The 16,230-nt window shown below is 37.4% G+C and overlaps 2 protein-coding genes across 2 annotated transcripts; both read left to right on the forward strand.

Annotated features, from left to right (window-relative positions):
- Positions 1-8,921: 8,921 nt before the first annotated feature.
- LOC136217800 (heparanase-like protein 1) lies at positions 8,922-11,476 on the forward strand. The gene is made up of 7 exons (XM_066004458.1): positions 8,922-9,406; positions 9,483-9,675; positions 9,766-9,920; positions 10,009-10,432; positions 10,527-10,652; positions 10,728-10,827; positions 10,935-11,476. The coding sequence occupies exons 1-7, from the start codon at positions 9,142-9,144 to the stop codon at positions 11,277-11,279; spliced, it is 1,608 nt and encodes a 535-aa protein (XP_065860530.1). The 5' UTR covers positions 8,922-9,141; the 3' UTR covers positions 11,280-11,476.
- Positions 11,476-13,619, forward strand: LOC136217801 (uncharacterized). Its single transcript, XM_066004459.1, has 6 exons — positions 11,476-11,967; positions 12,043-12,122; positions 12,235-12,498; positions 12,596-13,082; positions 13,148-13,229; positions 13,317-13,619. Exons 1-6 carry the CDS (start codon positions 11,864-11,866, stop codon positions 13,506-13,508), a joined length of 1,209 nt encoding a protein of 402 aa, XP_065860531.1. The 5' UTR covers positions 11,476-11,863; the 3' UTR covers positions 13,509-13,619.
- The last annotated feature ends 2,611 nt before the right edge of the window (positions 13,620-16,230 follow it).

Raw genomic sequence — 16,230 nt, forward strand, 5'->3', positions numbered from 1 at the left:
GGACGATAAATATATGTGCGATGTATCCCGCACGAAGTGTAACATGGAGAAGACGTAGGGAACACCTCAGGGTCTAAAGGTAGGCCACTTGACAGGTATGCGAGACATGGTAAAGACGTGCGAGCTGCATTGTGATATACGGGGTATGTCTTTTGTTAGGCACCTAGCAAGGCGAGAACTCAGGTTATGACATACGGGGTATGGCTCTAGACTAGTGTACTTGATATGGAAGGCGCATATACGGCCTATCACGATGTACGACCTTGACAATTCCCGGATGTACACAATGCGCGAGGGGCGCATCGAGTACACGTCCTGACTAGTGTATAGTTGATGTGATGAGGACGCATGGGACGCATCACGATATGGAAGGCGGGACGAGGCAAGGACGTATGGGATACGTCGCAACCCAAATGGTATGCCTCTTGTCTAACGTATATAACATGGTGAAAAAAGCATATGATACAACATGATATACGGGGTATGAAGCTCATGCCCCTCGCTTGGCGTAAGGGACGAGGCAAAGATGTACATGATGCGTTATGACCCACATAGTACACCTTTTGACCGATGTGTAACGACATGGTAGAGACACAAGGAATGGGTCACCATATACGAGGCACAACAGGGAAAAGACATATGGGATACGTCACGACATAACAGGTACGCCTCTTGATCGATGTCTGAATGATTAACGGAAGATGCATGGGGTGCGTTACGTCTTACGGGGTACGACCAAGTAAAGATGCAAGGAATACGTCACCACATGACCGGTGGGACTCCTGACGGGTGAACGCATGATGACACGACGCAGCAAGGACATAGGGGATACGTCACGAGAGAGCAGTATGCCTCTTGATAGGGTAAGGACATATTGGAGATGCCACGACATACGGAGTATGCCAAAACTAAGGCGTAGGGGATACGCCATGACATAAGGGTTGTACCTTCTAACTAGTGCCTACGATACTGGAAAAACGTATGAGGTACGCTATCATACGCATAGTATGCTAAGGCGAAGACGCATAGCATACGTCACGACATAATGGACATGCCTCCTAGCTAGCATACAAACGACACGGTGAAGACGCACGAGATATGCCAAGGATGAATAGGATGCGTCCCAACACATAGGTACGACCAGGCAAAGACGTATGGGATACGTCATGACATAACTGGTATGCCTCCTGAATGACACGCGACGCTGGGGTTGACTCTTTCTCACATTCCAAATAAACACGTCCTATGTCTACGAAACCTAGAATGGCTGCACGCAATTTGGTTAGCATGCAACGCTCTATATGGTATGACTGCAATGATTTATTAAGCATAGAATGCATTATAACTTAAATTTGACTCGACTGATGTACAACAAGATATAAATCTATACCAACAAACTAGTTAGCGAAAATCGTACATAACGCGTAATTAGATCGCGATAAGAGAAAGAAAATGTTAGGTATCAATCACAATTATCACGCCATCTCTCTTTCATCCTCATTCCTCCACACACTCGTTGGTCTAAGTCTCTGTCCTAGGATTTTGGTTTGGGGCTCACATTGCGGTCCAGGGGACGCGTGATGCCGTCGATTATTGCGGAAAAATAAATCATTCACCATACAACACAGTTCGTTTTTGACGCATCAGCGTTCAGTGACTAAGAAATCGACCAAGTTGGATTGTCCTTTCGGAATAACTCGTCTTTCATTCTTTCGTGAGACGCATTAGTTCGGGTTTTGACTCCCTTTGAGCGCATCTCAATTTTTAGACGTGGTACGAGTTACTCTTCTAGTCCAATCATTCGTTATTGTCAATGACTCGTTCCCTTTTGTTCGCGCGGGTTCGTGTCTCGATTTTTGGATTACAACGGGATCTTTTAGATCTATCGAGAGACGTAACCACGTGTTTATTTAGTGATGGAATCACTTTTGGATTTTATTTTAGGGAACGGACTCATCGCGTAACGCGTTTGTTCTTAGCGTCGAGGATCCGTTTGCTCATTTTAGCTACGTGAAAAGACGGCGAGTCTTATTTTGAGCGCACGGTAATCTTTCGACTAGCAACAGTTCGTTGTTCTTCCCAATCCACGGGATATATCATCTTAGTGTGGTTATAGAAAATCAACGTTTCGTTGAATCGCATGCTTATTCGAAGCGAGGATATCATCGTTCTCTTTCCTTTAGGCACGAATTAAGCAAACACGTACATCGGGCCATATTTCTTGCAGTTTTGGTAACGGTCGAAATGATCGAGTCGTTAGTCAAAACCCGCAGTCTCGTCCATATGGCGCAATTATATGGTTTGGCTTGATTCGGCTTCGAGATTTTAAACGGGGTATACACTCGTTCGAGGCACGTATTCAACGGCATTGGTTTATTTTCTTTAACTACGCTCGGGATTGACATATATCGTAAATTCGGAATGATTTTGGTCGTTTAGTTCATTTTTCGCTTTTCTTTTCTTAGTCATTTCTGCGGACACGTCCATTTCTCTTAAAAACGACACGGGGCATAACGTAAACGCTCGTCTTTTATTCGGAAGGGACGGGCTACTTGTGCGAAACTTTTCACGTTACGACAGGGTCGTTCGAAACAGAAATGTTCTTCGTTTTCGTTTCGCCATGATCTCGTTTTATCCCAACTTATTTAAAGAATGTGAATAACGGCTACTGTTAATATAGTTTTTTGTATCGAGATGTAACTATCCTTAACACCGAACCGATTCATACTAATACGTGCTTACGTCATAACACATTTCCTGAACATGTGCCTTCGTCGGGACACCGAAAGGGACAAGGCGGGTCGCACATGTTCATTCATATGAGATGACTAAGTCGCCTTTAGTTCAAATTGTTTCAATGTTTTAGGGTAATTAGTATGTCGATTCACGAGTATATATTAACGCATCGTTTCATTTTCTTTACATACTTTAGGATTTAGACACGTATCATGGTGATTTGAAAACACGAACTGATTCATTTATCACACCAAAAATAGTAACGGGTAATCCTATGGAAACTTCTAAGGCTACTATATGCTGACACGGCTGATCGCGGGACCTCACAGGACCGCACAAATTCGCCCCTAACGAATGGATGGGGACCCTTTGGCGCCTTACTGTAAGGGGGAACTTACGCTAGCCTCTTTCGAGCGACGAATGGACTCTCGCTAGAGGTTTCGCGGAAATTACCCAAAGGGTTTGCAATAATGCACATGAATGCATACGAAAAGAAGTAAAACGATCCGTCCCCGTTAAGGGCTTAATACACGCCTTCCGGAATCAAATTTCTCGCTTCCCCAGCAGAGTCGCCACTTGTTAGACGAGGTGCCGCAGCCTAATCTCCCGGGCGGACCGGGGGGTGGACAACCTCATGGCGACGTAAGCGGTGATTGGCGCCGAAAGCAACCAATCGCGGAATCAAGCTGCTCAGCAGGACCGGAGCTCGGAGATATGGAAGAGTCGCCACCCACGAATGGGAAAATGAACACCGATCCCTTGCGGGAGACCGGTGTGGGTTCGGGAAACTTAGGTACGAGCCGAGAAGGCTAGCTCCTTTCCGGAGAAAGGCTACTAGGCACCCCGACATCGCCCGGTTATGAACCACCGGCCTCCTACTCAGCATGTTAGGCGATAACGGACTAATCGTATACTTCTTTAAGTTTAAAATTCATTTGAAACCCTTTTCTTTCTCTTTTTGGAAACCATTTTGAGCATATGATATTGAAAAGCCACATCAGTAAAGAATCACCCATTTATGTTTATACATACACAGAGAGGGGGAAGAAAGAAGTGATTTATTTACAACCGTATTAAAATGTTATGTTGTGTGTCTATTCTACATTAACTTATTTCCCCAAAACGATGTTTATTACATGGTTCACACCTTAATCGCCGTTGGAACGATTTAGGTGCGTTTTAAAACCCCGTTTGATGAAGCTTACCCGAATCGCCGTTGGAACGACTCGAGTAATTGAAAACGTTAAAGTAAAAGCCTTTTAATAAGAAAACGTGGTTAAACGTACACGTCAATTTTATTTTGTACAAATTCATTAAGAAAGCGATTCAAAATCTCCATTATTAACAAAGAAAACGATTTTGATTACAATGTTCGCTTAATCCGTCGTTGGAACGGACTAAGGTTTTAAAACGTGGTGTATTGAAGACGATTTGAAATATCAACCAAAATGACTATATTTATCTACATTAGAGATCTAAGAAAGCTCATTAGCTTAAATAATTTAGTTGAAAACTCTCTTTTTGTGACTTATTTTCCCCACTTATTTAATGGACTCTCTAACTATTATAATTACATCAATAAACACATTTAGGCCCAAAAATTAATTTTTTCAAGTGAAGCCCATTTGAAACATGGACTTATAAATGACCAAAAGAAATAAAGGAAATAATATAGATATATATTTATACATTTTAGCCCAAAAGACATAAAATAAGAGTAAAAGAAAATATACTATCTAATACATATATAAGAAAGAATAATAAAAATAATATATTTATACTTTAAACATAAGAAAATAGTGAATGAAATTCATAAACAAGAAAATAGCATTTATCACTCAAAATAATTTTATTTAACAATAATTAAGATAACCCAAATATACCCCAAAACTATATATATACATAACTAATATAATCCTAATGTCAAAAAGACTATATGTTCATCCCCCAATATCTACTAATTATCTCCCAAAATGCCCAAGTAAATAACATTTAAAATAGAATTTAATGTAATTTAAATGAATAATAATAAAAAAGAAAGTAATATGTACATATATAAAAAATTAGAATAAAAATGGAATACCAATCTCCTAAAATAATTATATATGTTAAAGTTTTAAAACAATTTGAAAAGAATATATTACATAATTATATATATATATATATATATACTAAGAATTAAAAGTCTAAAAGTTAAGAAAAATGGACCGAATGGCATTTTTTACATTTTGGCAGATTTACCGACGGAAAATCCGTCGGTAAACAGCATTTAGTGACAGAATTGGCAAATTACAGCAGCACTCTAATATTTTTCAGATTTGTTCAAAAGCTTTAAGTTAAATCTAATTCAATCGTTTTGGACTTCCGAACTACCAAAAATGGATCATAGTCGAAAACGGAAGTTCCTGAACGACGTTTTTTATTTCAAAACATTATTTGGAAATTCCCTTTAGATTGAAAACTTATAATTACAACGTTTCGATACCCGAACTACCTTTTTATCGGATCACGGTTCGTATTGGGATGTCAAAACGAGTTTTTTTTTATTTTAAAACAAAACCGAATTTTATTTAACACGAAACGAAAATTAAATAAATACGCTAATTAAATAAAGTGTGACAAAATAAATAAATAACTAGATGAATAAAAAAACTATAGCATAAAAAATAAAATAGAAGGAAAGAATAAATTAAATAAAATAAAGAGTCTAGTCCTCGGATAATACCTTTAATTCGGTATCTGACAGTCGAAGCCGATTGATTCCACGAACCGCGAGCTCCCGTTTTTAATGAAAATTTTAGTAAAAAATTGAACTTAGGAAATTTGGAATTTTTGAGAAAAAAAATATTTTTCTCAAAAAAATCCACTCTCTCTCTCTAAAAATGTTTAGAGTGAGAAAGTTTTCCTCAAAAAGCCTCTGCCCAAAAAATCCCCCCTTTTCACCTTGGGATCCGTGCCCTTATATAGGGAAACGGATCCCGGAACAATGGGCGACGCCCAAAAAAAAATTGGACGTCGCCCATTGTGGTTGGGCGGCCGCCCAACATAGTGTTGGGCTACCGCCCAACCTTGTTGGGCGGCCGCCCAACAATAGTTGGGCGGCCGCCCAACAATGTTGGGCGATCGCCCAACGGCGTTGGGCGAGCGCCCAACGCGAGGTTGGGCGCCCGCGCCCAACCCTCGTCGGGCGTCCGCCCGACGCGTTGGGCGTTCGCCCGACGTGGTTGGGTGCCCGCCCGACGACCCTCGGGGCGTGCCCCGCGCTGTCGGACGCGTGCACTCCGTGGCCGCCGAGCGCAGCTAAACGCTCGCACGTCGCGGCCGCCGAACGCGCGCCCCGCGCCGCCAGGCACGTGTGCTCAACGGCCCACGAGGGCGCGCACCGCCAGCGGTCCCAGGCATTGCTCAGGCGTCGAGAGCGTGCCACTCGCGGTGCGTCCGACGGACGCCGCGCGCACGTCTCGAGCCGGCAAGCGGGCGTTCGACCATCGTCGTCCGCGTGCGGGATGCCGTTGCGTGCCCGCGCCGTGCCGTTAATTTTCCTCAGCTTATTATTCTTTATATATTTTTCAAAACTTCCGAAATCAATCGCTTCGACCGTCTTGTTTCAGGTTTTCGTCACAGGTCCTCCGACTCGGTGTCTACAGCGGTAAATCTTACCATTTTATCTTTTCCTTTAAGAATTCTGTCACCATCCATGGTTCGGTTCAGTAATTTGTCCGGATTTGAGCAAAAATCGTATAGGGTTCTTGAGAGGTTTTGGGTTTTTTGAAATTTAGTGCAAAGGGTAGTATGGTCTATTCCAGGGGCTAGAAGTATAAATTTGGGGCTGGATTTAGTAACCCACTAAAAAAACTCTTAGAGCTTTTTGGATGATGGTTATTTAAAGTAAAGTAAAGTAATGTAAAGTAAGTGAGGTGTATGAAATAACTTGTTGTCTTTAAATAGAAGGTAAAGTAAGTGATGGTTTAATAATCTAATTGTGTTTGGTTTGAAGGTCAAGTAAGGTAAAGTTATACACAAAATTACTCTTATATCCTTACTCTTAATTATAACTTCTATTTCTCTGTAAACTAAATAAAATTCTAACCAAATTTAATTAAATTACAATATACTAATTTTACTAAATATGAGAAGTAATAATGAAAATAAAATTTTAGGTATTGGTTAGGAGTGTTTGAAAATGTTTATTAAAATATTAACTTTTTTTTTTGACAAAATTAAAATATTAACTTAATCTGCAACATTTGATAAAAAAATAATAATTTAGATTTATGATAAAAAAGATTAAAATAAATAAAACTATAAAAGACAAAATATTACAAGCATTAATTGTAATTTTTTTTTTGTGAAGCCTAACATCTGGCGTAAATTCCTTGTTGATAAATGGGAAATAAAATGTAAAATCAGAGTATTATTGGAAAAAAAAAAAGTTGATTAGTCATCCTTACCCTCTGAATCCGGGCATAACAAAAACCATGCAAATTTTACCCTCATCTAATCTCACATACATTACTTCATAAGTACACTTCAAAACAAACAAGGTTACCCTTGACACTTAGGCGATGTTTGATAAAACTGAAAATTAAGTGCTGAAAAAATAAATATTGAATTTTAAGTGATAAATATTATAAGTGTTGAAAATATTAATGGTGTAACTATTTGATAAATACTAAAAATAAATGCTGAATATAAAAATGTTAGTTACAATATTCAGGACCGGCTCCAGGATTTTAGAGGCCCTAGGCAAGGCCAGTCCTGACATTTTTATAGGCCTTAGACGAAAAAAGAGATAAAAAAAGCTCTTAATAAAAAAATTATACTTAAAAATTTAAAGTAGAAATTTGAGTTTATTTTAGACCTACAATATCATATTATTTTGTCATTTTCTAAGTATAAAGGAGTATTATAACTACATTTTAAAAAATTATTATATATACACTAAAAAAAACAATTTGGTCCCCTTTTGGCTCAGGCCCTAGACGGTCGTACTCTTGGTCTTATATTCAGAGCCGGTCCATAAACATTTTGGTCTTCTTAAGGATGATTGTCCTACTAGATTATAATTTTCATTTTGAATCTGTAAAAATACTCATAGTAAAAAAAAATTGATCGATACAGGTGGTTATGTAATTAACTCAATATGTTATATTACAAAAAAAATCATTTTTTTTATTAAATCACGTCATAAAACTCAAATACCGAGCCCAATCCATATAAGCCTACAAAAAATACATATATTATTTTAAGGATAAGAAATGGTTTGCAGTGGTCCGTAAATATTCAGGTCTTCTTATACATTGTTGTCCTACTAGATTATAATTTTCATTTTGATTTTGTTAAAATACTCATCATGAAAAATTTGATCGATACAAATTGTTATGTAATTAACTCAATAGTATAAGTAAATTAATGAAAATTAATTGTGTCCTAAAATATATTGTAACAAGTAAATCAATATATATTAGTCATTTTAGATTGAATATATATTAATATTTTGGTTTAAGAAAAAAATTAAGATTATAAAAAAATAATTATTAAAATTATATAATAATAATAATAATAAAACATATATGAAAAATGAAGAGAAACGAACTCTCACCCTCTCAAACAACTCCACTATGCATTTATCTTTCAACCTAACACTACATTTTGTTATAAATCCAAGCCTATATAATTTTTAACCATATTAATCTTAATAATTATCAAATTTGAAATAAAATTCTGACCAAAGACCCCGTAAATCGGAGGCCCGGCAGGATGTTCTTAGAGTCTGATAATGTTTAATTTAAAATATTAAATTAAATATTTTTACTTATTTTAGTGTTTTTTTAATCAAAATGGTGATAACAAACAAACCTTAGATGGTGTTAACAAACAAACCTTAGCTTACTACATTGGATGGAATTAATTTTCTATCTTGTCTGTCTAATGGTGAAAAACAAAGTAATCTTGTAAAAAACAAATAACAGTCAACCAAACAAGCTCATGCGAAGGGAACGCAGAACATAAGAAAAAGGAAAGGGAGAGTTTCTCAAATGGCGTCGCAGAAAAACAACACAAGAAAGAGGAGACATAAATTCAGTTGGGAGCAGAACTACCCTCGACGGCTGGAGCGTCTTACTGAAAGGTGAACTTTTTTTTTCTTTAAGTTAGATACTAATTAGATTTGATGATAGATATGGATTGTAATCGATATACATAGAGTTTGAGATTGGGTAAAATACTCTTAGTTTAAATTTGGTCAATTACTACTACTACTAGTAGTAGTAGTAGTAGTAAACTAGAACAGAAGATATAGCTGTAGTAGATTTAGGATTTTTGTATCGTGGTTGTATATATAGAGCGAGAAGGAGTATCTACAGACCACTCTAAAATCGAATAAATTCAAATTCATAGTTAGCGATGGCGAATCAGTTGAGGTTACGAGAGAGCTTTGTTTTGATGGTTCTATTGATGTTTAGTTATTGTGCTTATAAAACAAATGCAGAGGATGCGATAGTTACAGTAAGAGGGCTAACTTCAATCTCAAACACAGATGATACTTTCATATGCGCAACTTTGGATTGGTGGCCGAGTACCAAGTGTGATTACGGACAGTGTCCATGGGGTCTTTCTGGCATTCTTAATTTGGATTTGCAAAACAAGATTTTAGCTAATGCTATCAAGGGTACGTTTTTTACTTATTCTAAATACAATTTTGGAATTTAATATTTACTTAACAAGTACGTTGTTGGGTTTTGCAGCATTTAATCCGTTGAGACTGAGAGTTGGAGGGTCTTTGCAAGATCAAGTGCTGTATAAAGTAGGGAATAATTCCATCAAGAAATTCCCTCACTTTAAAAGAAGAGATAAAAATGGGTTTATGTTTGGTTTTACCAGAGGAACTCTTACTATGGACAGATGGGATCAACTTAATACATTCTTTAACCAAACAGGGTATACTTACTATATATGCATTTAGTTTTTCTGTTGGAGCTATTCTTTTTAGTAGGATAATATTAATTTGTTTTTGTATATGGCATGTAGAGCTAAAATTACCTTCAGCTTGAATGCTCTGTACGGGAAGAGAAAGTCGAAAGATGATTCAATATTGTGGGTAGGCAGATGGAACCCAAATAATGCTCGTGACCTCATGCGATATACAATTTCAAAGGGATACAATATTGATTCGTATGAACTAGGTAATTAGTTAATCCTTATATTCAGAGTTAATTTCGATTAGGCATGCATATTCATTAATGTAAATACTATGTTATACTTATACTATAGGGAATGAGTTATGTGGAACTGGAGTATCGGCCAAAATAGAGGCGGTGGATTATGCGAAAGACATGATGGAACTAAAGAAATTGGTTTTGGATTTGTATGGAAATTCGAATTCAACACCAGGAGTATTGGGTCCGGCTGGTTTTTACAACAAAAGATGGTTCGATGAGTTCCTTGAGGCGACTGGACCAAATGTACTTACTGGAGTCACCCACCATATTTACAATCTTGGGGCAGGTAGGGATAAGAACCTGATAAAGAAGATTCAGGACCCATACATATTGGATCAAGTAGCACAAACATTCAAAGATGTGTCAGACAGTGTAAATAAGTTTGCAGCATGGACTTCTCCTTGGGTTGGGGAATCTGGTGGTGCTTATAACAGTGGTGGCAAAGATGTTTCCCATACCTTTGCTAATGGTTTTTGGTATTCTTTCTTCTTCTTCTTATATGAAATTTAATTAAACAAGCTAGTATTTTGAACAATTAATGATATTGAATATTGATGTGTGAAAATAAAGGTACTTGGACCAATTGGGAATGACAGCAGCATTCAACCATAAGGTGTATTGCAGACAAACTCTAATTGGTGGAAACTATGGTCTCCTTAATACCACTACATTCCTACCTAATCCAGACTATTACAGGTAAATACTAATACTAAGACAGGTCTAATCCATGTTTAATTTTAGTAAATGAGTATTGATTAATTGATGAAACAGTGCACTTCTATGGCATCGGTTGATGGGGAAAGAGGTGTTAGCAACCACTCACAGTACTTCTCCCTATCTAAGAGCATATTCCCATTGCTCTAAGAACAAGGTATGTCTGTCTAATTCATTATGTCTGTATGTATATATGATATGTCCTCCTTAATTTCAAACGATGAGTGCTAATTAGATTGTGTGGAATGTGAAAATTGCTTGCAGCCTGGAATAGCAATTCTTCTAATAAACATGTCGAACCAGACCAGCTTCACAGTAACAGTAAAGGAGGATGATAATCCAAACACAGGCAGCTACAGTTTTGGGTACAGCAATGCAGGGACCAAACCAAGGGAAGAGTACCATTTGACACCACTGGGAGGGAATATTCAGAGTGATGTGATGCTACTCAACGGAAGAATATTGAAACTTACTGAATCACTTGAGATTCCGACAATGAATCCGCAGCTGGTTGATCCATGGTCACCTATTTCTGTTGCTCCTTATTCCGTAGTATATGCTGTCATCCCTGATTTCAAGGCTCCTGCTTGTGGTCTCGACAACATCTGATCTGATCTGAGGATTTAGTTTATTCATTCATTAGGCTAGTTCTAGGAGCTTCACTCCCCCTTTTATTTTTATTTTTTATTTTTTTGTACTCTATATTATATTAATTAGTTTGGGGGATAGTAGATTTCAGAATCAACATGATCTTCTATACACATTTTACCAATCAATAAGAATTCGTTTGATTTTGTTTTGTTCAATTTTGGTGGCTTGTCTGATATAAAGATTTCGTAATTTTCAAAGTCCATTCGTTCTCTGCTGCTTAAAAGGTGCAAATCCATTTATATGCCAACTACAGAATAGGCAAAATTTTGAATCTTGCATAAAATGCCAAATCCTTTGCTTTTGGCAACAAAAGAAACTTCGGGGTTTTCATATATTTTTTATTCCCTCCATCCCCAAACAATATTCTTTACCACTTTGAAACATGTGGAAGGAATGTAAGTAACTAAAAGTTAAACAATTCCTTTTTGATGTACTGAATTTAAGAGAGACAATAATACTTTACTTGACAAAGTAGGAATCTAAAGCAGGCTTTTCATGCAAAGTATATCCAACTTTGCTTACCTTCTCCATTCTTAATTCTTATGCTTCCTCTTCAAATAAACAGTTTCTCCACCATTGTTCAGCAAGTTATAAACAATAATTCAGGACTGGTGTTAATGGACTATTTAATCAAGCAATCTCGCAGGTAAAATCTAACATTTTCATCTTCTTAATTAGGTATTTTCCTTTGATTATTAATACTAATCACTCCTGTTATTAGGGTGAAATTTTCCACCCAACAAAACGCAGAAGGGCCTGGCAGCAGCAAAGCACTGCAAAAAACCCCATCTTTAAGAGAAGGTACTTCAGAATTCTTATGATTTTTTATGAGTTAATTTGGAGTCAAAGATGATTGTACATGTTTAAGAACCAAAGGAACAAAAAACGGTGATTATGATTATGTATTTTGCAGAAAAGAATAGACCTCAAAACTGGTTTGGGAGACAGAAACCTTGGCAAATGAATCAAGCTTATGATTCAAATGAAGTAGACAAAGCAACCGCGGTGGCAGCTGCTACCTACGCTGTTATATCAGTAACAGATTCAACCATTCCAGATAAGAAAACGTTAGGCGGATACCCGAAACCCTCTATTACTCCAATTAAGAGCCAGAAGGAAGCCCCAAAGGTTTCAAGCCCTCAACCTGCAGATACAAGCACTCATAAAGAGTCTTCAGGTAAACATAGAGATCACTAAAACTACTAACCATATATAAATTTTGAAAAATGATTCACATAAATGCCTAATCAATAAAGATTGGACAAAAAATTCAGTGATCCAAGAAGAGGAGGCGGAAACTGCAGTGAAGGTTGTAGTTGGTCCTTCTCCATCGGTAACAAGAAGTCCTACCTCTACTGATAAGCCTAAAGTGAAAAAGGTTCCTACTTTTGCTGATGATCAATTGAGCACAAGGAAACAAATACAACCTGCAGAGAGTCTAAAGCTGAAGACTGATCCCGTCCCTGAAATCAAGACGCCAAAGTCTGATTTTCCTACCTCTACTGATAAGCCTAAAGTAAAAAAATTTCCTACTTTTGCTGATGATCAATTGAGCACAAGGAAACAAATACAACCTGCAGAGAGTCTAAAGCTGAAGACTGATCCCGTCCCTGAAATCAAAAAGCCAAAATCAGATTTTCCTACCGTTCCTAAACCTGCACTTTCACCAGCAAAAATGGACAGGCAGGCTTCAACAAAAATATCAGGAGGTACAGAAGCAGATAGTTGGGAGAGAGCTCAACTAGCTAAGATCAAAAAAAGGTATTCTGTTAGTGATTTCTTAAACACTTGGTTTATTATACCAAATGACGCCTAAAACTTTCCAGGTATGAGGATGTGGAATCCAGAGTAGTTTCATGGGAAAATGAGAAGAAGAAGAAATCCAGGCGTCGGCTGGACAAAACAGAGGTTTTTTTCTTTCAGATTAACGAATTTCAAACATAATATATTATGCAATCTTATGATCATAAAGCAAAGTAATTGTTGCATTGGCAGAAGGAAATAGAGAGGAAAAGGTTGAAAGCAATGGAGAGATTTCGCAGTGAAATAGAGGATATCAATCAGATTGTTGATGGAGCAAGATCAAAAGCAAAGGAAAGGCGACGACATGATGAATTGAAGGCAAAAGAAAAGGCAAATACTTATAGAAAAACAGGAACACTTCCAACATCTTGTTTCTGCTTCTAAATTTATACAATTCCAATATGTATGTTATATCCTTATCTGGTTTCTTCTTTCTAATATGTGTACATTCTTTCATTTCTTAATCCTTGCAATCAATATAAAGACTCATATCAGTTCTAATAGATTACTTCTTATTGTACATAAATATTTTCTGAAGTACATATAATTATCATTGAATACTTGAAACTTAGTAAATCAGCAGACAAAAGATTAAGAAAGAAGATACATAAAGGCAGAACAAAGATTAGATTTATTTGTTGATGAAGCCTTGAGCCATTTTCAAGTAATCACCAAAGCCAGACTCGGATTCTCCATCCTGACCACCAGATTGGGACGAGGTGTGTGCGGTGGTGGTGGGTGGAGCTGAATTGCCGGAAGGAGCTGAATTGCCGGAAGGAGTGGTGGTGGTGGAGGAATGGGAGGAGTGGTACTTCTGGTGAAGATAATCCTCAGCCTTTTCAACATACTTGCCATAGCTTTTGTTGTCCTCAAGCTTACCATAATGAGAGGCAGCTTCAACAAGATTAGCAGCAGCACCAGCAAGTCTTTCTTTGTCTGCCTTTTCGTTTCCACTGTTAAGTGAGCCTGCTACTAACTTAGCGCTTGAGAGGAGCTCAGAGGAAGATGGTTGGTGGTGCTTGGTGGTATCTTTCTTGTGAGGAGCTGATGATGAATCCATATCCATGGATGTTTTGGAAGAAAGAAAGATAGGATTTTCAGAAGAAATACTGGATATGTTTGGTTATATAGAACTATAAAAAAGTGAAAAAGAATATGTGGTTTTGGTTAGTTGTTTAGTTAATAATTGCAGCATACCTGTGTGGATAGCGTGTTGCCTGTTGGGAAACTGTAGGCCTACCGACGGTTCTTCTACTTTTCATTCTTCAGCTGCCACCTTTCATTGTTATTATGGCTATACAGTTCTTCCAATTTGACATGTTAATGGACTTGTCGGCTCGGCCCATCCAAGGATTTGGACATATGCATATTTGATATTTGATCAATCTCGATCTATTCAAATCCATACATCAAATAAATTGAGTTTGGAATTTATTTTAAAAGTCAAGGATTAAGGATTTAACCGGCGTGATATGTCATATTGTTTGAAGAATTGACTCCTAAAATCTATAATTGTCTCAAACGACAATAACTAGCGATTTCGGCTTTTATGCATATGAGTTTTTACCTATTTTCTAACAAGGAAAATTTCTATTCTAACTAACTAATTCCGGGTTTGAGTCTCGGGCAACTCATTTCTCATATTGATATTTCGAACCGAGATGCTCTAGCATTGCTTCTAATAGTAATGTGTCAGCAAATGCTAGATAAAAAAAACCTTAATGGTTATATGTACCCAAAGATGTTGATGAAGTAGAATATGATGCATCTATTGTACATTCAGCTGCTCAAGAGAATGAAGTTGAAAGATAGTTTCCGTAGAATTTTTAACTGATGAAAACATAATCTCCTAATCATTGGGAGGAGCTCGGGACTCTCACTTACGGTTGTGATCGAGCTGAGCCGAGTTTTGGTCTGCTCAGGCTCGGTTCTTCAGAAAATTGACGAGCCGGAGCTCTAAATTCTGATAGTGAATTACTCACAAGTTTGTACATGAGCTTTGCTCGCAAGCAGCTCGTTAATTTAGTTCATGAACTTCGCTCGCGAGCAACTCATTAATTATGTTCGTCAATTATATTGATTTAAAATTCCTTTAACACAAAACCATATAGTTTTGAAACCTATAAAACTAAATTTTACAAAAAAAAAAAAAAAAAAAAAACTAAGTTGTTTTTCATTTATAGAAATGTTATTATTAAAAAGACAATCGAACGAAGCTTGCTCATTAGCGTGTTCATGCATATTATAATCGAGCTAGCTCATGAGTTTGTTCATGAACCTATAATCGAGCTTGCTCACGAGCTTTCGAGCTGAGTTTCGGCATGCTCAAGCTCGGATCGTTTATTGATCGAACCGAACACGATCGAGCTTTTATCGAGCCGAATATCGAGTCGCTCATGAGCGGCTCAACTCATTTACAGCCCTACTCTCACTACCATGCATGTTGAACAATGTTCCTCCTCTTTCAGGTCTACCACAAGAAAAATAAAAACAAAAGGATGCCAACAGTTCCAATCCGCTTATCTCCAACTCGTCATCACCTTCCTCCAGCTTATCATCGGTAGTCTGCTTAGGGTTCCAAACTCAACAACAGCAACTAAAGACAAAGGTTGCACTCATTGCGGGGAGTTATTGTGTATCGTTGGCCTTTATGGTAGAATTAATCGAGCTTTAGAAGCATGTGTAAGCTTTTCTGGTTTATGTTTGATACCTCATCAGCTAAATATGTCTACTCTTTTCACGTTAAACACTTTTAATTTTTTAACTAACATGAAGTTTTAACGTGCTAGAAATAATTTGTTCAGTTCTAACGTGTTACTTCAAAAATCACCCCAACCGGAGGACTAAATTTAGCCTCTAAATATGAATTCCTAGCTCCATCAATGTGGACATAGGGGCGGAGACAGGGCCCGGGGGGGCCAGACCCCTCCGGCCGCTGGAACCACTATGGTCATGAGTAGTTTTGGACATCCTAATATTAGTCTATATAGACTTTATGTAGTAATATTTTATTGTTTAAAGGTAGATGAGATGGTTAAAAACACTTGTTTCTTTTTAAAAGGTCCTAAGTTCAATTCCCCTAACACTTTTGAACTCATTTTTATTA

Source organism: Euphorbia lathyris, chromosome 2 (assembly GCF_963576675.1).
Source record: "Euphorbia lathyris chromosome 2, ddEupLath1.1, whole genome shotgun sequence".
NCBI lineage: Eukaryota > Viridiplantae > Streptophyta > Magnoliopsida > Malpighiales > Euphorbiaceae > Euphorbia > Euphorbia lathyris.

Coding starts and splice junctions, on each gene's coding strand:
- LOC136217800 (XM_066004458.1), top strand. CDS start 9,142: ATGGCGAATCAGTTGAGGTTACGAGAGAGCTTTGTTTTGATGGTTCTA. Junction 10,653..10,727: donor CCTAATCCAGACTATTACAG/GTAAATACTAAT, acceptor TTGATGAAACAG/TGCACTTCTATGGCATCGGT. Junction 10,828..10,934: donor CCCATTGCTCTAAGAACAAG/GTATGTCTGTCT, acceptor AATTGCTTGCAG/CCTGGAATAGCAATTCTTCT.
- LOC136217801 (XM_066004459.1), top strand. CDS start 11,864: ATGCTTCCTCTTCAAATAAACAGTTTCTCCACCATTGTTCAGCAAGTT. Junction 11,968..12,042: donor TTAATCAAGCAATCTCGCAG/GTAAAATCTAAC, acceptor TCCTGTTATTAG/GGTGAAATTTTCCACCCAAC. Junction 13,083..13,147: donor CTAGCTAAGATCAAAAAAAG/GTATTCTGTTAG, acceptor AAAACTTTCCAG/GTATGAGGATGTGGAATCCA.